Source organism: Oncorhynchus masou, chromosome 30 (genome assembly GCF_036934945.1).
Source record: "Oncorhynchus masou masou isolate Uvic2021 chromosome 30, UVic_Omas_1.1, whole genome shotgun sequence".
In the NCBI taxonomy this organism is placed as follows: Eukaryota; Metazoa; Chordata; class Actinopteri; order Salmoniformes; family Salmonidae; genus Oncorhynchus; species Oncorhynchus masou.
Genome location: NC_088241.1, coordinates 62,094,267 through 62,118,343, shown reverse-complemented (window position 1 = coordinate 62,118,343; position 24,077 = coordinate 62,094,267). Strand labels below are relative to the sequence as shown.

Genomic DNA, 24,077 nt, shown 5'->3' with positions numbered 1-24,077 from the left:
TCCTACACACAGACGCTTTCAGGAAAAACTGCGCATTTGGTATGTAACTGAGAGTCTCCTCATTGAAAACATCCGAAGTTCTTCAAAGGTAAATGATTTTATTTATTTGGTTATCTGGTTTTTGTGAAAATGTTGCGTGCTAAATGCTACTCAAAATGCTAAGCTAGCTTAGCATACTCTTACACAAATTAGTCAATTGCTATGGTTCAAAAGCATATTTTGAAAATCTGAGATGACAGTGTTGTTAAGAAAAGGCTAAGCTTGAGAGCAGGCGCATTATTTTCATTTTATTTGCGATTTTCAGAAATCGTTAACGTTGCATTATGCTAATGAGCCTGAGGCTTTAGTCACGATCCCGGATCCGGGATGGGGAGTTTCAAGAGGTCATCATTTGAGTCAATTGCAGGTGTACCTGTGGATGTATTTCAAAGCCTACCTTCAAACTCAGTGCCTCTTTGCTTGACAAAGAAATCAGCCAAGACCTCAGAAAAAAAATGTAGACCTCCACAAGTCTGGTTCAATTTCCAATTGCCTGAAGGTACCAAGTTCATCTGTACGAACAATAGTACGCACATATAATTATGCACTTTGGGACCACGCAGCCGTCATACCACTCAGGAAGGAGACACGTTGTGCATCATAGAGATTAACCTACTTTGGTGCGAAAAGTGCAAATCAATACCAGAACAACAGCAAAGGACCTTGTGAAGATGCTGGAGGAAACAGGTACAAAAGTATCTATTTCCACAGTAAAACGAGTCCTGAATCGACATAACCTGAAAGGTTGCTCAGCAAGGAAGAAGCCAATGCTCCAAAACTGCCATAAAAAAATAGACTACGGTTTGCAACTGCACATGGGGACAAATATTGTAGTTTTTGGAGAAATGTCCTTTGGTCTAATGAAACAAAAATAGAACTGTTTGGCCATAATGACCATTGTTGTGTTTGGAGAAAAAGGGGATGCTTGCAAGCCGAAGTCGTTTTTCTATCCCAACCGTGAAGCAAGGGGGTGGCACCATCATGTTCCAAAGTTGTGGCAAAGTGGCTTAATAAGGACAACAAAGTCAAGGTATTGGAGTGGCCACCACAAAGCCCAGAAGATTTGTGGGCAGAACTGAAAAAGTGTGTGTGAGCACGGAGGCCTACAGAACTGACTTAGTTACTCCAGCTCTGTCAGGAGGAATGGGCCAAAATTCACCCTACTTATTGTGGGAAACTTGTGGAAGGCTCCCCGAAACGTTTGACCCAAGTTAAACAATTTAAAGGCAATGCTAACAAATACTAATTGAGTGTATGTAAACTTCTGACCCACTGGGAATGTGATGAAAGAAATAAAAGCTGAAATGAATCATTCTCTCTACAAAATTATTCTGACATTTCACATTCTTAAAATAAAGTGGTGAGCCTAATTAACCCAAGACAAGGAATTGTTACTTGGATTAAATGTCAGGAATTTTGAAAAACTGAGTTTAAATGTATTTGGCTAAGGTGTATGTAAAATTCCGACTTCAATAGTATCTATTTAGAATTCATCTTGTCAGTTTTTATGTTGAATGTTAAATGAACAAAACAATTGAGGTTGAATTTAAGGTTGTTAATTAATTGCACTGTAATAAAAACCTTTCAATTCAATTTCCATGACATCTTTTGGTCTTATTGGTCCAACATTTCACATCTCATTAAAATGGATAACATTGAGATTTTCTGTCACTGGTCTACACACAAGGTGGAATTATGTTTTTAGACATAAAAATGAAAAGCTGAAATGTCTCAAGTCAATATGTATTCAACTCCTTTTCTATGGCAAGCCTAAATGTCACGTCCTGACCTTCCTTTTTTATGTCTCTATTTTGGTTTGGTCAGGGCGTGAGTTGGGGTTGGCACCTGTGTTTGTGGGAAGTTGTTTTCTGTCTCTGTACCAGATAGAACTGTTTTGTGTTGTGGCTATTTTTCGTTTTCGTCGTTTTCGTCGTTTGTCGTTTTCGTCGTTTTCGTCGTTGTCGTCGTTTTCGTCGTTTTCGTCGTCGTCGGTCGTCGTTTTGTCTTAGTGTTCCGAGTTTAAATAAGTATTAACATAAGTATTAACATGGACACTTCCCAAGCTGCGTTTTGGTCTGATCTTGACTACTCTTCATCAGATGAAGAGGATTGTAACACTAAATAAGTTCAGGAGTAAAGATTTGCTTAACTCGTCACATGAGTTGCATGGATTCACTCGGTGTGCAATACTAGTGTTAACAATACCATCCACTTATGAATAACCTCTAAATATACATCATTATTCATGAACAAAACACTGTGTATGACTTTGTACTTAAAAGAATCAAACTTTTCTGAAGACAGAAAAAGCGTGCCTACTTCTCTCAGTGCATCAAAATGATTTGAGCACGAGCCCGCCAGGCAAAACGTAAGTACACACTCCCCTTCTCCCAGGATGCAGGCATGCATAACAAATCAAAACAACATATTGATATATGAACCTGGTGAAATTCACATAGTACTTTAACAATTGTTACATTCACCCCTCCTGAATTTCACCAACCTTGTAAAACAACAAAATAACCTACCAAGCTCAAGGCTTAATTCTGAATTCAGCTCAAAAGCTACCCATAGGGTTCAGGGCAAGTGAAAATTGGTCAGGCCTTCAATTGCCCCTAGATGCATAGTGCCTCTTAAACTATATCTACATTCTTAGCCTTAAAAAAAAAGAATCTAAATCATCTCTCCGTACTATGTTAAACTTACACCTTCTGGTGGATTGACTCTATTAGTCTCTTTACTGGTTTAGTGAAGTGGTCAATCACCACCAGAACATCAACTGAGTTCTTCTTACTGTCTTCCGCTGTCCAAAAATCCAAACACACCAACTCCATGTGAGAGCAAGTTTTGATGCTCTCTAACGGGGCTCTAGCCGCTGGCTCTGGAGTCTTTGCTAGAACGCATCTCTGGCAGCAGCGCACATACTCCTTGATGTCTCTCTCCATTGCAGGCCAGAAAAATCTCTGTCTGGCCAGAGCTAGAGTTCTAGGTTGGCCTTGATGTCCTGCAACATGAATGCCAGTCATCGCTTTGAGTCTCAACACCTCTGGCAAGACATACTGGAACTTTCTCCGGTTTGTGTGACTCTCCTTAATGACACGATACAGAACTCCCTCTCTTAGGATCAAGCGATCCCACTGTTTCATCAGCAACAACACTTTAGAAGAAACAATGTATCGATCTCGTCTGGTGGGCCGTTTCTTATTGAAGACGAAAGGGATGACCTTGGAAGTCACAGAGTCTTGCAGCTGGAGATCTCGAAGTTCCTCGTGCGAGAGTTCAGGCAAAGTGTCAATACCAGGAGAAAGCAGCCGTTGGGTGTTGGAACCAAGCTGGATTGCTTGCATCTCCGTTGAACATTCCCAGTCAATATGGAGCTGACATATGGCCTTCACTTCAGCAGTGGTCAAAGAGGTTATCTCCTGGGGATAAGAAGCCCAACGGAAGGCATCTTGGACATCATCATTCAGCGTCTCAACAGCCTTAGACAGAAGTGCTAGGTAGGACTCCCTCATCAGTCTCTGCGCGACAGTCACTGCAAAGGGGTCGCGGCTCAGTGCATCTGCTACTGTATTCTTGCTGCCTGGGATACGCTTCAAATCAAAGTTGTACGGTGCCAGCTTGGCAACCCATCTTTGCTCGCAAACGTCCAGCTTGGGTTTTGTCATGATGTACGTTAACAGGTTACTATCTGTCCAGACAGTGAACTCGTGCCCCTTAAGCCAGTGACTGAATTTCTCACACACACTCCATTTCAGTGCTAGAAATTCAAGTCTGAGTGCCGGATACCTTCTCTGCGACTTACTCAGGATCTTGCTTGCAAATGCTATGGGCCTTGCCTTATCTTCACCTTCAGGTACTTGGCAAAGCACTGCCCCAAGACCATCCAAGGAAGTGTCAGTGAAGAGAATGAACGGCCTCTTGAAATCAGGGTGAGCTAGCACGACACAATTCAAAAGAGCATCCTTCAGCTTCTGGAATGCAACGACACACTCCTCAGTCCAATCCGATAGCGTCAGCTTCCGGGAAATCCCACTGTTGCTCTTCTTCCCATCTCTTCCTCTTCTCTTTTGACCCCCAGTGAGTGCCAACAAAGGTCTGGCTATAGCAGAACAGTCAGGAATGAAGTGCTGGTAATATAATACCATACCCAAGAAGGATTAGAGCAGAGGGAGTGCATCCATCTGCCTCCATCAGCTGAGCTTGGCTCATCTTGGCAATGGCCTCCACCTTCTCAGGATCCACTGACACACCGTCCTCTTTAATGATATGTCCGAGGAATTTCACTGTTCTTCGTAGAAATTCTTTGGGTGCTAGCTTGAGATTGTTGGCTCTTAAACGGCTAAACACAACTTCAAGTCGCTGTAGAGACTGTTCCTCAGTGGATGCAAAGACCAACAAGTCATCTAGGTAACAAAGGAGATTTGAAAAGTTTAGGTCCCCAAATATACTCAACATCATTCTCATGAAAGAGGCCGGGCTGTTACACAGACCTTGTGGCATGTGATTGTACTCATAAAGTCCCATCGGTGTGGTAAAGGCTGTGTACTTCTTGTCCTCTTCGTGAACTGGAATGTTATAAAATCCTGAGGTCAAGTCCAAATGCACTGCCACCAAGGGCTGCGAGGCAATCTGCTTGATGAGGAAGGGGATGAGCGTCCTTCACCGTTCGTGCATTCATCCACCTGAAGTCAGTGCATAACCTCAGACTCCCGTCTTTCTTCCATACCATGACTAAAGGGGAGGCATACTCACTAACTGACTTGCGTATAAGACCTACTTCTTCCATATCTGTCAATACCTTCCTCAGCTTCAGGTAATGAGCAGGCAGAACTCTTCTGTATGGTAGCCGGAAGGGTCTGTCATCAACCAGGTGGATACGGTGAACATAACCCCTGGCTTCTCCGCAGTCCAGATTATGTCTTGAGAAGATGTCTTCATATTTTGTGATGGTATTCACAAGCTTTTCCTTCCACTGGTCAGCTACCTGGCATCCATCAATGTCAATGTCTACTAATCCTAGATCAGACAGTCTTTGTTTCAGATTGTGGCAGCCATTGTCATCCTGCTTCTGTTCCATTGGGGTTTTCCTCACTTCATGAAGGCCCTGAAAGATTGTTGCATCCTCAACAGCCAAGCATGTAGACACATCTGCCAACTTCATGTTACGTCTTAGGGTGAGATGTTTGTCAGAACAGTTTACTACCTTTAAAGGGACCCAGCCATCTCCCCACATGGGTGTAATAACTCTACCCACGAGTATGTTTCTGGGCATGACCTTTGACCTGGTAGGTTCGACTATTACAGTGCTGCCTGGAGACCATGCCACATTTTTAGGATGTTTACCCCAAACTAAGTGTTCAGTCTTGTGCGAAAGAGTCACAGCTTGAGTGAGCTTCACTGTCCCAATCTTGCCATCGACTTGCTGTCCCTTCCATCTTGTGACACTTGTCATCATCTGCAGAAACTGCTCACCCTCTGGTGAGTGGGTCTGGCCATCCATGTTGTTGACGAGCTTCCAGTATTCGTCAGTGCCTTTCATCTCATGCAATAGATGCTTAATGACATTCGATCCCAGACTGAGATCATCACGCTGTCCAGGAACAACTAGAGTGGGCACTTTAACATCAATCCCATAGATTTGCATGTCCAAATCATAGAAACACTTTGTTGAGGTCTTCTTCCCCCCACACCCCACTAATACTAACTCTGCGGGAGGCTGATAATGCTGAGGAAGGGCACCTGCTTCCAAAAGTCTCTGCACCGCATGTTCACTCAATGTACAGGCCATAGACCCAGTGTCAAGCATGCCCTTAAGCTGTACTTTCCCATGTACAGACACAGAGGTGTAAAACAAATCTGAAAAAGCCTCAACTTCTTGTGAACCTAACATAACAATTTGCTCTCCTTCTTTCGCATCAGAGCACAAAGTCTTATACGTTTTCTCGAGATCATCAAATTCTTTCTTGGGGGTAGACAGTTGAACACCCACATTTCCCCCCTTCACCTGTGGGCATGTCAGTTTAACGGTTGCTGCTGTGGTGGTGAGTTTCTCTGCTGTTGTGGTGGGCGTCTCTCACCACCGGGATTGACATAACGTTCCCCCAGTTTAGGACAATTTGACTTCCAACGATCTGGGGAAAAGCACCGGAGGCACAGGTTCTCATGTCTACAGTGCATCACAGTGGAGTGATCTGTTGAGCCACAAACCCTGCATTCCCTACGCCTGAAGGGCTGGGTGGGGAAAGATGGTGCCTTGGCCTGTGTCTGTGAAACCATAACAGGTGGTATGCTCTTCTCTAAGGTACATTCAAGCAGGTGAATGAGTCTCTCCATACTTGCACTCTGCCCATCTTCATGATGAACTTAATTTGACTGAGATCTACACATCCTACTGACTCTGAATGATGATCACTTATCTTTTCTGTACTTACTGGTGGCTTACTGGACCTGCCACTCTGTAGTTCTTCCCTAATTGAGCTACCTATTTCCCGGGCTAGCTGAGTGACCAGCTCAGCGAGACCATCTACAGGGGCATTTGGATTAACACTAGATGAAGGGCTTTCATCCCATTTTTATGTGGAGCAAAACATGGGGGAACCTCCTGCACCTACACACTTTACAGGGGTTTGATCAGAGTATGAGAAAAACCTCCCCCTCCCAGCAGTGAATTTGGGTTCATCACCATTATAAGATGCCATGCCCCTAAAGTTACGTTAAAATGTCTGTTGATGAACACACTTCTATGTTGGTTAAACATGATTTTGAATGACTACCTCTTCTCTGTACCCCACACATACAATTATCTGTAAGGTCCCTCAGTCAAGCAGCAAATTTCAAACATCAATGTAACAATATAGCTTCAGTCTCTCTCCGCGCCCCTACCTGGGCTCGAACCAGGGACCCTCTGCACACATCAAAATCTGACACCCACGAAGCATCGTTACCCATCACACCACAAAAGCTACAGCCCTTGCAAGATTGAATCCAACTTAGATTGAATCCTACTACACCGGCTCTGGCACTCGTCGGATGTGGCAGAGATTGCAAAATATTATGGACGACAAAGGGATTCCACAGGTCAACATTCACAAGGCCGCAGGGCCAGAAGGATTACCAGGATGTGTACTCTGAGTATGCGTTGACCAACTGGCAAGTGTCTACACTGACATTTTCAACCTGTCCTTGGCCGAGTCTGTAATACCTACATGCTTCAAGCAGACCACCATATTCCCTGTGCCCAAGAACACCAAGGCAACCTGCCTAAATTACTACCAACCCGTAGTACTCATGTCTGTAGCCAGGCTGGTCATGGCTCACATCAACACCATCATCCCAGAAACACTAGATCCACTCCAATTTGCATACCACCCCAACAGATCCACAGATAACGCAATCTCTATTGCGTTCAAAAATGCCCTTTCCTACTCGAACAACAGGAACACCTACGTGCGAATGCTGTTCATTGACTACAGCTCAGCGTTCAACATCGTAGTGCCCTCAAAGCTCATCACTAAGCTAAGGACCCTGGGACTAAATACCTCCCCCTGCAACTGGATCCTGGACTTCCTGATGAGCCGCACCCCAGGTGGTAAGGGTAGGCAAAAACACATCTGCCTCTCTGATACTCAACACGAGGGTTCCTCAGGGATCCGTGCTTAATCCGCTCCTGTACTACCTGTTCACCCATGACTGAGCGACTCCAACACCATCATTAAGTTTGCCGATGACACAACAATCGCCTGGAGTCGCCTGATCACCAACAAAAAATGAGGCAGCCTGTAGGGAGAAGGTCAAAAACTTGTCAGTGTGGTGCCAGGACAACAACCTCCCCCTCAACGTGATCACGACAAAGGAAATGATCGTGGACTACAGGAAAAGGAGGGCCGAGCGGGGCTGTAGTGGAGCAGGTTGAGAGCTTCAAGTTTCTTGGTGTCCACATCACCTATCATTATCCAAACACACCGACGGAGTGTGAGTGAGTGCTTGCTTTACCTGCCTCTCAATTCCCCAGACAGTCAACCCGACAACACGCCCCTCAGGGAGAATCCCCTCGGGGTCGGTGGAGACTACTGAAGAACTGAAGAGACGAGATAAAGCATCAGGCTTGGTGTTCTTTGAGCCCGGACGATAAGAAATAACGAACTCGAAACGAGCGAAAAACAGAGCCCAACGAGCCTGACGCGCATATGGTCGTTTGGCAGAACGGATGTACTCAAGGTTCCTATGGTCAGTCCAAACGACAAAAGGAACGGTCGCCCCCTCCAACCACTGTCGCCATTCGCCTAGGGCTAAGCGGATGGCGAGCAGTTCGCGGTTTCCCACATCATAGTTACGTTCCGACGGCGATAGGCGATGAGAAAAATACGCGCAAGGGTGGACCTTGCCGTCAGAGAGGGAGCGCTGAGAAAGAATGGCTCCCACGCCCACCTCTGACGCGTCAACCTCAACAACGAACTGTCTAGAGATGTCAGGTGTAACAAGAATAGGTGCGGATGTAAAACGATTCTTGAGAAGATCAAAAGCTCCCTGGGCGGAAACGGACCACTCAAAGCACGTCTTGACAGAAGTAAGGGCTGTGAGGGGAGCTGCCACCTGACCGAAATTACGGATGAAACGACGATAGAAATTCGCGAAGCCGAGAACGCGCTGCAGCTCGACGCGTGATTTAGGAACGGGCCAATCAATGACAGCCTGGACCTTAGCGGGATCCATCTTAATGCCTGAAAGACAGCTGGAGCGTTTACGAGGCCGAAAGGAAGAACCCGGTATTCAAAGTGCCCTAACGGAGTGTTAAACGCCGTCTTCCACTCATCCCCCTCCCTGATGCGCACGAGATGGTAAGCGTTACGAAGGTCCAACTTGGTGAAAAACCTGGCTCCCTGCAGGATCTCGAAGGCTGAAGACATAAGAGGGAGCGGATAACGATTCTTAACTGTTATGTCATTCAGCCCTCGATAATCTATGCAGGGGCGCAGGGACCCGTCCTTCTTTTGAACAAAAAAACCCCCGCTCCGGCGGGAGAGGAGGAGGAGGAGACTATGGTACCGGCGTCGAGAGATACAGACAAATAATCCTCGAGAGCCTTACGTTCGGGAGCCGACAGAGAGTATAGTCTACCCCGGGGGGGAGTGGTTCCCGGAAGGAGATCAATACTACAATCATACGACCGGTGCGGAGGAAGAGAAGTGGCCCTGGACCGACTGAACACCGTGCGCAGATCGTGATACTCCTCCGGCACCCCCGTCAAATCACCAGGCTCCTCCTGTGAAGAAGAGACAGAGGAAACAGGAGGGATAGCAGACATTAAACATGTCACATGACAAGAGACGTTCCAGGAGAGGATAGAATTACTAGACCAATTAATAGAAGGATTATGGCGAACTAGCCAGGGATGGCCCAAAACAACAGGTGTAAAAGGTGAACGAAAAATTAAAAAATAAATGGTTTCGCTATGATTACCAGAGACAGTGAGGGTTAAAGGTAGCGTTTCACGCTGAATCTTGGGGAGAGAACTACCATCCAAAGCGAACAAGGCCGTGGGATCCCTTAACTGTCTGAGAGGAATGTCATGTTCCCGAGCCCAGGTCTCGTCCATAAAACAGCCCTCCGCCCCAGAGTCTATCAAGGCACTGCAGGAAGCTGATGAACCGGTCCAGCGGAGATGAACCGAAAAGGTAGTGCAGGATCTTGAAGGAGAGACCAGAGTTGTAGCGCTCACCAGTAGCCCTCCCTTTACTGATGAGCTCTGGCTTTTACTGGGCATGAAGTGACAAAATGACCAGCGGAGCCGCAGTAGAGACAGAGGTGGTTGGTGATTCTCCATTCCTTCTCCTTAGCCGAGATGCGGATACCCCCCAGCTGCATAGGCTCAGAACCCGAGCCGGCGGAAGAAGAGGGCAGTGATGCGGAGAGGGGGGCAACGGAGAACGCGAGCTCCTTTCCACGAGCTCGGCGACGAAGATCAAACCGTCGCTCTATGCGAATAGCGAGTGCTATCAAGGAGTCCATGCTGGAAGGAACCTCCCGGGAGAGAATCTCATCCTTAACCTCGGCGAGGAGACCCTCCAGAAAACAAGCGAGCAAAGCCGGCTCGTTCCAGTCACTTGAGGCAGCGAGAGTGCGAAACTCAATAGAGTAATCCGTTATGGATCGATTACCTTGACATAGGGAAGACAGGGCCCTGGAAGCTTCCTCCCCAAAAACAGAACGGTCAAAAACCTGTATCATCTCTTCCTTAAAGTCCTGATACTGGTTAATACACTCAGCCCTCGCCTCCCAGATTGCCGTGCCCCACTCACGAGCCCGTCCGGTAAGGAGAGAAATGACGTAGGCGATGCGAGCTGTGCTCCTGGAGTAAGTGTTGGGCTGGAGAGAAAACACCACATCACACTGAGTGAGGAATGAGCGGCATTCAGTGGGCTCCCCAGAGTAACACGGCGGGTTATTGATTCTGGGCTCCGGAGACTCGGAAGCCCTGGAAGTGGCCGGTGGATCGAGGCGGAGATGGTGAATCTGTCTTGTGAGGTCGGAGACTTGGGCGGCCAGGGTCTCAACGGCATGTAGAGCAGCAGACAATTCCTCCTCGTGTCTGCCTAGCATCGCTCCCTGGATCTCGACGGCTGAGTGAAAAGGATCCGGAGTCGCTGGGTCCATCTTGGTCAGATTCTTCTGTTAAACACTTGAGTGAGGACCCAAAAGCGGTTTAACAAAAACAGAGTTCTTTAAAGAGAACACAGGAAAGACATAAATCCTCTTCAGACGTAGATAATGGGAAAAATAGACAACCCGCAGAGAGGGCGACAAATGAAACATAAAGTCCCTCTGATAATTATCAAGAGAGTCCCCTTCTTAGCAGCAGAGGAGAATAGCTGGGTTAGCGGCGACAGGCTGCAGGTCGCTCTGGGTAGGCGCGGGTCGTAGAGGAACAGTGGTACCTGATCACACGTAGCATCAGATGAACTGGACACAGTGCAAACGAAAGTCAGTTAGCTGAGTACAGGATGCACCTGCCAGGCAGATTCCGACAGGTTAGGACAAGGATGAAGCAAACGAGACGATAGCTTGCTTCTGGCATGAGAAACTCAAACGAGAATCTGACACCGAAAGTAGCAGGAACAAGAGAGAAATAGAGTCCTAATCAGAGGGAAAAAGGGAACAGGTGGGGAAAGGGTGAACGAGGTAGTTAGAGGAGATGAGGAACAGCTGGAGAAGGAGAGAAAGAGAAGGTAACCTAATAAGACCAGCAGAGAGAGACAGAGTGAAGAGAAAGAACAGGAACAAGACATAATAAGACATGACAGATACAGCCCGCCAGGATGCTCTCGATTGTGCATCTGTAGAAGTTTGTGAGTGCTTTTGGTGACAAGCCGAATTTCTTCAGCCTCCTGAGGTTGAAGAGGCGCTGCTGCGCCTTCTTCACGATGCTGTCTGTGTGAGTGGACCAATTCAGTTTGTCTGTGATGTGTATGCCGAGGAACTTAAAACTTGCTACTCTCTCCACTACTGTTCCATCGATGTGGATAGGGGGGTGTTCCCTCTGCTGTTTCCTGAAGTCCACAATCGTCTCCTTAGTCTTGTTGACGTTGAGTGTGAAGTTATTTTCCTGACACCACACTCCGAGGGCCCTCACCTCCTCCCTGTAGGCCGTCTCGTCGTTGTTGGTAATCAAGCCTACCACTGTTGTGTCGTCCGCAAACTTGATGATTGAGTTGGAGGCGTGCGTGGCCACGCAGTCGTGGGTGAACAGGGAGTATAGGAGAGGGCTCAGAACGCACCCTTGTGGTGCCCCAGTGTTGAGGATCAGCGGGGAGGAGATGTTGTTACCTACCCTCACCACCTGGGGGCGGCCCGTCAGGAAGTCCAGTACCCAGTTGCACAGGGCGGGGTCGAGACCCAGGGTCTCGAGCTTGATGACGAGCTTGGAGGGTACTATGGTGTTGAATGCCGAGCTGTAGTCGATGAACAGCATTCTAACATAGGTATTCCTCTTGTCCAGATGGGTTAGGGCAGTGTGCAGTGTGGTTGAGATTGCATCGTCTGTGGACCTATTTGGGCGGTAAGCAAATTGGAGTGGGTCTAGTGTGTCAGGTAGGGTGGAGGTGATATGGTCCTTGACTAGTCTCTCAAAGGACTTCATGATCACGGAAGTGAGTGCAGCTCGTCGTGTAGCTCAGTTACCTTAGCTTTCTTGGGAACAGGAACAATGGTGGCCCTCTTGAAGCATGTGGGAACAGCAGACTGGTATAGGGATTGATTGAATATGTCCGTAAACACACCTGCCAGCTGGTCTGCGCATGCTCTGAGGGCGCAGCTGGGGATTCCGTCTGGGCCTGCAGCCTTGCGACGGTTAACACGTTTAAATGTTTTACTCACCTCGGCTGCAGTGAAGGAGAGACCGCATGTTTCCGTTGCAGGCCGTGTCAGTGGCACTGTATTGTCCTCAAAGCGGGCAAAAAAGTTATTTAGTCTGCCTGGGAGCAAGACATCCTGGTCCGTGACTGGGCTGGATTTCTTCCTGTAGTCCGTGATTGACTGTAGACCCTGCCACATGCCTCTTGTGTCTGAGCCGTTGAATTGAGATTCTACTTTGTCTCTGTACTGACGCTTAGCTTGTTTGATAGCCTTGCGGAGGGAATAGCTGCACTGTTTGTACTCGGTCATGTTACCAGACACCTTGCCCTGATTAAATGCAGTGGTTCGCGCTTTCAGTTTCACGCGAATGCTGCCATCAATCCACGGTTTCTGGTTAGGGAATGTTTTAATCGTTGCTATGGGAACGACATCTTCAACGCACGTTCTAATGAACTCGCACACCGAATCAGCGTATTCGTCAATGTTGTTATCTGATGCAATACGAAACATGTCCCAGTCCACGTGATGGAAGCAGTCTTGGAGTGTGGGTCAGCTTGGTCGGACCAGCGTTGGACAGACCTCAGCGTGGGAGCTTCTTGTTTTAGTTTTTGTCTGTAGGCAGGTATCAGCAAAATGGAGTCGTGGTCAGCTTTTCCGAAAGGGGGGCGGGGCAGGGCCTTATATGCGTTGCGGAAGTTAGAGTAACAGTGATCCAAGGTTTTTCCACCCTTGGTTGCGCAATCGAAAATGCTGATAAAATTTAGGGAGTCTTGTTTTCAGATTAGCCTTGTTAAAATCCCCAGCAAAAATGAATGCAGCCTCCGGAAAAATGGTTTCCAGTTTGCAAAGAGTTAAATAAAGTTTGTTCAGAGCCATCGATGTGTCTGCTTGGGGGGGATATATTCGGCTGTGATTATAATCGAAGAGAATTCTCTTGGTAGATAATGCGGTCTACATTTGATTGTGAGGAATTCTAAATCAGGTGAACAGAAGGATTTGAGTTCCTGTATGTTTCTTTCATCGCACCATGTCTCGTTAGCCATAAGGCATACGCCCCCACCCCTCTTCTTACCAGAAAGGTGTTTGTTTCTTTCGGCACGATGCGTGGAGAAACCCGTTGGCTGCACCGCTTCGGATAGCGTCTCTCCAGTGAGCCATGTTTCCGTGAAGCACAGAACGTTACAGTCTCTGATGTCCCAGGGGGAAGCTGGTTCCAGCATTGGGGTGCCAGGACAGAAAAGAGCTTGGACAGCCTGAGCGGGAGCTGCCCTCCTGTAGGGGTGGGAGAATGGAGTGCTCGGGTGTTGGGTTTGAGCCTGAAGGTAAGGAGGGGCAGTGTGTTGAGTTACTAAATGTGTGTATGTTTGTACTGTTTCAGGTGATCAGTAGTGTGTGAGTTCTCACATGGCTTGTCCTGAGAACATGTTTTTTCTCATTGTCCTCTTTATATCAGGTGAGTCTTACACACAACAACAACTAGTTATGAATCAGACAGAGGAATAAGTACAAGGGATGATGTTTCATACTATGAGCTGTATTCCCATCTGTCTCAATGTATAGAAAAGCATAGTTTAATAGTCTGGATTCAAACATTGTGCTCCAGATATGTTCATGATCCAGTTTAGGACATGGAGTCGTGACATCAGGAATCACCTGTACATTGAAATGAGTTCATATTTTTTGCTGCAGAGAGAGAGTGACTGTACTGAAAAGATCATATTACCTCCCTGATGTTGTCCTTTATGTTGCAGGTGTTTTGGTCTGTTTTGGTCAACGAGATTTGATCACCACAATGCCAGATAGACTGGATGTACTGACTGGCTCCTGTGTGCAAATCCCATGTTCATTTGATATTCCTCACCAAAATAAGTATACATTTAACAGCGCAATACTACCCTCTGGTGTGTGGATTAAAGAAAACTCAAACTTTCGTGAGCGTCCGGACAGAGTGATATTTAACAGTAGTAAGTTGGTCAACAGATATCAAGGGGAGATAACTGGAAACATTTCCCAGATGAACTGCACCACAGTCTTCTTCAATGTAACCACCAATTACACTGATAAATACTACGTCAGGATTGAGAGTCAACCATACCGTGCAACAGATCCAGATAAGTCTGTTGAAATAGATGTCAGTGGTAAGAGACAATTTATCTTTTTACCAACAATTTTTTTCCAGTTTAGATTCCTTGCATCAAAGATAAAAGTTGAATTCCTTGCATCAAAGATAAAACAAGTGGACAGTTGAACTATTAGTGCAGAAAATATATTTATCTACAATGTATTACAGATTTGCCTTCCAGTCCCATCCTTACTGTCTCAGGTGAGGTGAAGGAAGGGATCCCTGTCAGTTTGAACTGCTCTGCTGTCGCTCCCTGTCCTGAACACCCCCCTGAGCTGACATGGACTCTCCCAACACAGTTCACAACTGAGAACCAACTGCAGGAGAATCCAGACCAAACCAAATCAGTTCTCTCCACGGTGACCTTCACTCCATCATACCTTCATCATGAGAAGAACATCACTTGTACTGCAGTCTACCCAGTAGGGACAAGCAACAAGACAACAGAACATAACATGATGCTTAACGTTTCATGTAAGATTTAGTCACCGGTTCCTGAAGAATAGATCATTCTATCATGTTTTCACTGATGATTGTAATAGAGTGGTTTTGATGAGACTATTCAATATACCATATCCAGATACATTGTAAATGAACCCCTCTCTCTCAGTCTCTCCTAAGGACACCTCGGTCTCCATCAGTCCTGCTGATTCAGTATCAGTGGGCAGCTGTGTTAATCTGACCTGCAGCAGTACAGCCAACCCTCCTGTGACAAACTTCACCTGGTTCCAGATCAGTGAGGGTAAAACAACACAGGTAGCATCTGGACAGAGTTACACCCTCAATGTGACTGGTGATGGAGGACTGTACTACTGTGAAGCAAGAAATAGTCACGGCTGTGGGAAGTCAAATGAAGTGCAGCTGGCTATAAAAGGTAAAATGGGCACGAAGGACACAATCGTAGGTTAGATATACAATATATATTCAAAAGTATGTGGACACCCCTTAAAATGCGTGGATTCAGTTATTAAAGCCTCACATGTTGCTGACAGGTGTTTAAAATCGAACACACAGCTATGCAATCTCCGTAGACAAACATTGGCAGTAGGATGGCAACATTCACTACCGAGTTCTAAACTGCCTTTGGAAGCAATGGCAGCACAAGAACTGTTTGATGAGGGCTTCATGAAATGGGTTTCCATGGCCGGACAGCCGCACACAAGCCTAAGATCACGATGTGCAGTGCCAAGAATCAGCTGCAGTGGGGTAAAGCTCAGTGCCATTGGACTGTGGAGAAGTGGAAATCTGTTTTCTGGCGTGTTGAATATACGATTCACCATCTGGCAGTCCGGCGGACGAATCTGGGTTTTGACGGATTTCAGGTGAACACTACCTGCCCCAAAGCATAGTGCCAACTGTAAAGTTTGGTGGATGAGGAATAATGGTCTGGGGCTGTTTTTCATGGTTTGGGCTGGGCCCCTTAGTTCCAGTGAAGGGAATTCTTAACGATACAGCATACAATGACATTCTATATTCCATATTAATGCCCATGATTTTGGAATGAGATGTTCGACGAGCAGGTGTCCACATACTTTTGGTCATGTAGTGTACTTGAGAGATCTTTTTGTGAGAATTGACCATAATATGTGCTTTATTTTCAGGGCAAGAAGATTCAAAAACCTCAGGGGTTGGTTTCTGGTTTCTGGTTTCTGGGGTTGCAGCAGGAACTCTGGGGGTCATTTTGCTTATCAGCCTGATCAGTCTTTTTGTATGGTAAGAACTATTCCTGGCATCAACGCAAAACAATTTTATTTCTGCTGTGTTTGTGCTTTTGCATATGAAAAACCTCTCAGTGCATTCAGAATACCTTTCTAAATGTCTTCCAGGAGGAGAAACTTGAGGCTCCACGATGGACTTGAAAGGACAGACAGTCCACAGGGACAGGTGGGAATAAGGCTCAACTTACAAAACCATCTACAAAGTGTGTCTAAGGAAGTATTGAATTAATGCTGAAACTATTTAAAGCCATGAGGTTAACATCATTTCAGAGGAAGTTTAGGAGGAGATGACCACATCGAAAGCAATGCCACATCCTGTAAGAACATGGAATAAAAACAGAATAGTTGTTGGACTTTGACAGTGTTTTGTTTAGATTGGAGCTCATTTGTTGACAAAATGAAATTCTTTACTCATGTCAGTTTAATTGACATTTTCATTGTCATCCACTCAGTATGTGTTGTGTAACCTGCTGACCTTAGTTTTACACATTACTGAACTTAGAGCTTAAACACCAGTTCCTCTCTCTGTGTTCTCTCCACAGAACTCCCCGGTTGGGACAGTGTGTACTAACCAGGCCACAGCCGGAGAGGAACCTGCAGATGACCAGCCTGAAGAGATCCACTATGGTGACATAGACTTCTCCAAACTACAGACCAAAGATGCAGCCCAGGACAGGGTCCAGGGACAGGAGAGTGAGTACGCTGAAGTCAACGTGACTGGGAGTAGGGCTCAGGTACCCCATCTTAACTACCTAGATGGGCTTTATGCACAAGTGAATTAATGAGGTGGAGGTTAATTATTTTGGCAATTGGGTATTAAGTGTTTTTATGTAAAGTATAATAATTGTGTATTAGTTTCTAATGGTACTTTTGTTACATTTATAATTGTGTGCTCTTTGATTATCTGCATATTTGTAGAATGTTCTGGGATGAAAAATGTTTAACTGTTACTATAGTGGTGATATGATGATGCAGGCTACTCTTTATTTTGGACCATTTATTTTGAGTGTTGAGTTCACAGAGCATCTGTTTAATGGGTTCCAGTATAGAGGAACTGCTGAGTTCAACTAGCTCACTGAAGGCAGTTTAAGACCATATAAAGTCAATGATGACTGAGGAGAGACGACACAGTTAGTTGGAGAGACAGTGGTCTGATACAAGACAGGAAGTTGGTGCAGGAAGTCTACATGATGGCAGAATGGTGTTAACATCTACTAGTCACTGTTTATCTTCATCTTTTGTGCAGTTCCCAGAATAACAATTTTATCTATTTTCAGTTTATATCTATTTAGATGTAATTGTTTCAGTTTTTATGTTGAGTGTTAAATCGAAGAAACAATTGAGACTGCATTTCAGGTTGTTTATTAATTGCACTGTAATTAAAACCTTTACATTCAATTTCCATGAAATCTTTTGGTCTTATTGGTCCAACATTTAACATCTCATGAAAATGGATTCCATTGAGATTTTGTGTCACTGTTCTCCACACAATGTGGAATTATGCTTTTAGACATAAAAATGAAAAGCTGAAAGTCAATATGTATTCAACACATTTTCTATGGCAAGCCTGAATAAGTTCAGGAGTAAAAATGTCCTTAACTTGTCTCATGAGTTACATGGATTCACTCTGTGTACAATACTAGTGTTTAACATGATTTTTAAATGACTATCTCTTCTCTGTACCCCACACATACAATTTTCTGTAAGGTCCCTCAGTCAAGCAGCAACTTTCAAACAGATATAACCAGCTTTTCCATTGCCTCACAAGAAGGGCACCTGTTTCTAGATGGATAAAATTAAAAGAAATCTGACATTGAAAACCCCTTTGAGCGTAGTGAGTTTATTAATTACACTTTGGATGGTTTATCAATACACCCAATCACTACAAAGATACAGGCATCCTTCCTAACTCAGTCGCCGGAGAGGAAAAACACTGCACAGGGATTTCACCCACAGGAGGTTGGTGGCACCTTAATTGGGGAGAACGTACTCGTGGTAATGGCTGGAGCAGAACAGGTGGAATGGTACCAAATACATCCAACATGTTTTCCATGTGTTTGATTCCATTCCATTTGCTCCGTTCCAGACATTATTATGAGTTGTCTTCCTCTCAGCAGCCTCCACTGATTTCACCATAAGGTCAATGGTGACTTTAAAACAGTTACATAGTTTTACGGGTGTGATTGGAGAAAACTGAGAATGGATCAGCAACATTGTGGAATAAGACAAGGGGTCCTTTCTGAAGACACTGAGGATACCAAACATTAGGAACATCTTCCTATTTCTTTGTTGAAACCCCTTTTGTCTTCAGAACAGCCTCAGTTCATCGAGGCATGGACTCTACAAGGTGTCGAAGCGTTCCACAGGGATGCTGGCCCATGTTGACTCCAATGCTTCCTACAGTTATGTCAAGTTGGATGGATTTCCTTTGGGTGGTGGACAATTCTTGATACACACCGGAAACTGTTTAGAGTGAGAAAAAAACAGCAGTGTTGCAGTTCTTGAAACCAGTGTGTCTGCCACCTACTACTAGCACACCTCGTTCAAAGGCACATACATTTTTGTCTTGCCCAAACACCCTCTAAATGGCACAATCCATGTCTCAATTGTTCCGAGGCTTAAAAATCCTTCTTTAAACTGCCCCCCCCCTTCATCTACAATGATAGAAGTGGATTTAACAAGTGACAACAATAAGGGATCATAGAATGCACCTGGATTCACCTGGTCAGTCTATGTCATGGAAAAAGCAGTAAGATTGGTTCTGTTTTATCACCTAATACCTACTCATATATCCATTGATAGTGAGTGGTAGCCTGATCTGCATGCAGGCACATCGTTTCATTGTATTTTCATACATTTTATCCACATATAGGCAAAGCAGTTTCCACATAACTGAAAAGAGCTTGTTAGTCCCTTTTTTGTCAGTCCCCCCATATCCCCATTCCCACCATATAGCAGCATCAGCGGAGTATAATGTCCAATAGTCAATACTTTCTCTCTTCTCTCTCTGAACCATCTGGTCCCTCCACCTCTCAATTCCTGACCCTGTCCTCCAGAGCCTTCAGCTCTCCCTCCACCTGTTGGCGGAGGTCGGCTCCCACCTGCTGGGTAAAGTACGCCCTCAGCTCGTGGGTCTCCTTCTCCCAGAAGACCTTGGGAAGGTCGAAGAGTGATTTGTCCAAATGTAGTTTTTTCGCAAGTTTCGGAGAATTAGGCTGCAGGTTAGTCAATTTGACGTCAAAAGCTTTATCCCATCTCGACTTGACCGTCATAGAGGGAGTGTAAGGGGTGTGTAACTGGTGGCAGTCAGACGCAGGAGAGCAGAACTAGGTAATAGCCGGAGCTGTTTAGCTCCAAAACCAACGGCATCAAGAAATCATCAACATGGGTACAAAACCCGACGCGCACCAGTCAACATGTGCATAAGCACTTATAACAAACAATACCACACAAAGACATGGGGGGAACAAAGGGTTAAATACACAACATGTAATGAGGGAATGAAAACCAGGTGTGTTGGAAAACAGGACAAAACAAATGGAAAATGAATAACGGATCGGCGATGCCTAGAAGACCGGTGACGTCGATCGCCGAACACCGCCCGAACAAGGAGAGGAACCGACTTCGGAAGAAGTCGTGACAGGAAGCCCATGTCCAACTTGCCTCCCAGTACCTGTAGATCGCGGTCTCCCTCCTGTGGCACTCGGGACATTCTTTTCACGCCACTGCAATAAGAAGTTATTTTGGTAGCAGGTTAGGAGCAGGGCTGGACTAAACAACGGCCCCTGATAGTATATGATAGCAAAATATGTTGAATAGCAGGAAAATTAGCTTGAAATCAACTACATTTTCTGTCAGCTTCATGACAACATGTCGAATAGCATTATAAAACTGTAAATATGTTTCTCCGCACCACCATGGCAAAATGGGTTTAAATTCTCTCCCCACCATGGTAAAATGGGTTGAAATTCCCTCCACACCATGGCAAAATGGGTTGAAATGCTCTCCCCACCATGGTAAAATGGGTTGAAATGCTCTCCCCACCATGGTAAAAAATGGTAAAATGGGTTGAAATGCTCTCCCACAATGGTAAAATGGGTTGAAATTCCCTCCCACACCATGGTAAAATGGGTTGAAATGCTCTCCCCACCATGGTAAAATGGGTTGAAATTCCCTCCCCACCATGGTAAAATGGGTTGAAATGCTCTCCCCACCATGGTAAAATGGGTTGAAATGCTCTCCCCACCATGGTAAAATGGGTTGAAATTTCTCCCCACCATGGCAAAATGGGTTGAAATGCTCTCCGCACAATGGTAAAATGGGTTGAAATTCCCTCCGCACAATGGCAAAATGGGTTGAAATTCCCTCCGCACAATGGCAAAATGGGTTGAAATGCAGTAAGTAAGAGGGGGGTGTGGGGTCGTCCGACCCTGGTTAGCAGAGCATTTCACTAACCGTTACCCATAGCCTTAATTCTCCTAACCTGCTGCATTAATTCTTCTAGCCTGACATGAAAAAGTCAAATCTGTATAGAAGTGGTGTGAAAATGTGTCATCCAGCCCACCAGGGTTTTCTTGGCAAATATACTTTAAAGAGGAAGTCAAGCAAGAAAAAGAGTAAGTTGGTGTAGGACAAGTTGAGTGGTGTGTGTGAGAATCAGTCAGATACAATTACACTTACTCTGTTTCATACCAAGTCTGTTTTTCATGTTGAAAAAATGATGTGACAACCCTATGATTTGGCATGGGTCCCAAGATCCTCAAAAGGTTCTACATCTGCACCATCGAGAGCATCTTGACCGGTTGCATCACCGACTGGTATGGCAACAGCTCGGCATCAGACCGTAAGGCGCTACAGAGTGTAGTACAGCCCAGTACATCACTGGGGTCAAGCTTCCTGCCATCCAGGACCTATATACTAGGCGGTGTCAGAGGAAATCCCCAAAAATTGTGTGACTATTTACAGTTATCCCCCCACCTTCATTTGTTTTGTACACTGCTGCTTCTCGCTGTTTATTATCTATGCATGGTCACTTCACACCTACCTCCATGTAGAAATTACCTCGACTAACCTGTACCCCCACATTGACTCTGTACCGGTACTCCATGAATATAGCCTTGTTATTGCACGTTTTATGTGTTTCTTTTTATAATGTTTTACCTTAGTTCATTTAGTAAACATTTTCTTAACTCTTTCTTGAGTTGCACTGTTGGTTAAGGGCTTGTAAGTAATCATTTCACAGTAAGGTCTACACTTGTTCTATTCAACGATTATGATTTATCTCGTTTAGAAAAAAACATCACACACACATTCCCATTGAAGCCTGGGAGACCACCTGTTGGGGGAGGTCGGCTCCCACCTGCTGGGTAAAGTACGCCCTCAGTTCCTGGGTCTCCTTCTCCCAGAAGGCCTTCGGGAAGGTTGAGGGTTTTGTCTAGAAGGGATACAGCTTTTGTCAAATTTTAGTTTTCTAGCAAGTTTGGGAGAATTTTTGCAGCAAGTTAGGCGAATTAACATAGCAGGTTTTGAAAATTAAATTAAAGTACGAAAAAGGGTTAGGATTAGCTAAAATGCTGTAATAATTATACTTTTCACATCATTTTGACAAAAGATTAATCCCATCGAGACTTGACCACCGAAGAGGGCACCCATGTCCTCCTTGCTGTCCAGGACCTGCAGGTGGCTGGCTCCCTCCTGTGTCACCCGCGACATTCTTTTCACGGCACTTCAATAAGAAGCGATTTTGGAAGCAGGTCAGCAGCAGGGATTACTGAACGGCCCCAGATAGCATATGATAGCAAAATGTGTAGAACTGATTGTAGAGTTAAAACTGCAACCTTTTATATCAGCCTCATGGCAAAATGTGAACACAAGCATGAGGTGCTATAAAACAGCAACAATATAAAAAATAATTTTCTCTGCACCATGGCAGAACGTGTTGAAATGAAGGAAAGTAAGCTCAGGGTCCCAAATGCGGTCAACCAACCCTGGTTAGTGAGAGCATTTTCCCTAAACCTGACTATTTTACCTGACCTTAACCTCAGGCTCTTAACATGCTATGATAATTCTCCTAAACTTCTACATAAATTCTCATAAACTGCTATGAAAAAGTCAATTCCGTATCAAAGTGGAGTGAAAAGAGTGTCTCTGTGGCATCCAGCCCACCAGGCTCCTCTTTGCAAATAGACTTCAAAGAGGAAGTTGGTGTCGGAGAAGTTGAGTGGTGTGTGAGAATTACAGTTACTCGGTCTCATCATACCAAGTCTGTTTTTCATGTTGAAACATAATGTGACAACCATATGTTTTGTATCAAACTCGAATTTAACAAATTTAACTCTTGAAAAAATGAATAGCGTATTTTGGTTCATGATTGAAATATATGTTTAAATCCCACACACATTCCCATTCAGGCCTGGAAGAGAGAGGAGAGGGAGATTGATATGATGCCTAAAGTTTCATGTGTTCTATTGTTACACCCTGACCATAGTTTGCTTTGTATGTTTATATGTTTTGTTTGGTCAGGGTGTGATCTGAGTGGGCATTCTATGTTGTGTGTCTAGTTTGTCTGTTTCTGTGTTTGGCCTGATATGGTTCTCAATCAGAGGCAGGTGTTAGTCATTGTCTCTGATTGGGAACCATATTTAGGTAGCCTGTTTGGTGTTGGGTTTTGTGGGTGATTGTCCTTTTGTCTGTCGTGTGCTAGTTTGCACCAGTATTAGGCTGTTTCGGTTTTCGTGTATTGTTTTTTTCATATTGATTTGTGTTTACTTCAGTTTTATTAAACATGGATCGTAATAGACACGCTGCATTTTGGTCCGACTCTCTTTCACCTACAGAAAACCGTGACAGAATCACCCACCACAACAGGACCAAGCGGCGTGGTAACGGGCAGCAGCAGGAGCAGCGTATTAAGGACTTCTGGACTTGGGAAGAAATCATCGACGGGAGAGGACCCTGGGCAAAACCAGGGGAGTGTAGCCGCCCCAAGGTGCAGCTCAAAGAGGAATGGACATGGGAGGACGAACTGGACGGTAAAGGACCCTGGGCACAGCCAGGGGAATATCGCCACCCCAATGAAGAGCTGGAGGCGGTGAAAGCGGAGAGGCGCTGGTATGAGGAGGCAGCACGGCGACACGGATGGAAGCCTGAGAGTCAGCCCCAAAAATTTCTTGGGGGGGGGCTCACAGGAAGTATGGCAAAGCCAGGTAGGAGACCTGCGTCAACTTCCTGTGGTTACCGGGGGGCTAGAGTGACCGGGCAGGCACCGTGTTATGCTGTGGTGCGCACGGTGTCCCCAGTGCGGGTGCATAACCCGGTGCGGTATATTCCAGCTCCGCGTATCGGCCGGGCTAGAGTGAGCGTCGAGCCAAATGCCATGAAGCCAGCTCTACGCATCTGGTCCCCAGTGCGTCTCCTTGGGCCGGGTTACATGGCACCAGACTTGCGCACGGTGTCCCCGGTTCGCCTGCATAGCCCAGTGCGGGCTATTCCACCTCGCCGCACTGGCAGAGCGACCGGGAGTATTCAACCAGGTAAGGTTGGGTAGGCTCGGTGCTCAAGAGCTCCAGTGCGCCTGCACGTTCCGGTCTACCTAGTACCACCTCCACGCACCAGCCCTCCAGTGGCAGCTCCCCGCACCAGGCTTCCTGTGCGTGTCCTCGGCCAAGTACCACCAGTGCCAGCACAACGCATCAGGCCTACAGTGCGCCTCGCCTCTCCAGAGCTGCCAGAGCCTTCCTCCTCTCCAGCGCTGCCGGAGTCTCCCGCCTGTTTTGCGCTGCCAGAGCCTTCCTCCTCTACAGCGCTGTTGGAGTCTCCTGCCTGTTCAGAGCAGCCAGAGCCGC

The 24,077-nt window shown here is 45.8% G+C and overlaps 1 protein-coding gene across 2 annotated transcripts in view; it reads left to right on the top strand.

Annotated features, from left to right (window-relative positions):
- Positions 1 to 17,631, top strand: part of LOC135522918 (B-cell receptor CD22-like) — a 32,726-nt gene extending 15,095 nt beyond the window's left edge. The window contains exons 2-8 of one of the 2 annotated variants that reach the window (XM_064949622.1): positions 13,772 to 13,846; positions 14,145 to 14,531; positions 14,684 to 14,989; positions 15,126 to 15,389; positions 16,117 to 16,228; positions 16,342 to 16,399; positions 16,776 to 17,631. In XM_064949622.1, coding sequence (XP_064805694.1) covers positions 13,798 to 13,846; positions 14,145 to 14,531; positions 14,684 to 14,989; positions 15,126 to 15,389; positions 16,117 to 16,228; positions 16,342 to 16,399; positions 16,776 to 17,015 — 1,416 coding nt within the window. In that variant the 5' untranslated portion in view covers positions 13,772 to 13,797 and the 3' untranslated portion in view covers positions 17,016 to 17,631. Of the gene's footprint in view, positions 1 to 13,771; positions 13,847 to 14,144; positions 14,532 to 14,683; positions 14,990 to 15,125; positions 15,390 to 16,116; positions 16,229 to 16,341; positions 16,437 to 16,775 lie in introns of both variants that reach the window. The other variant, XM_064949624.1, reaches the window with a different exon arrangement.
- Positions 17,632 to 24,077: the final 6,446 nt, after the last annotated feature.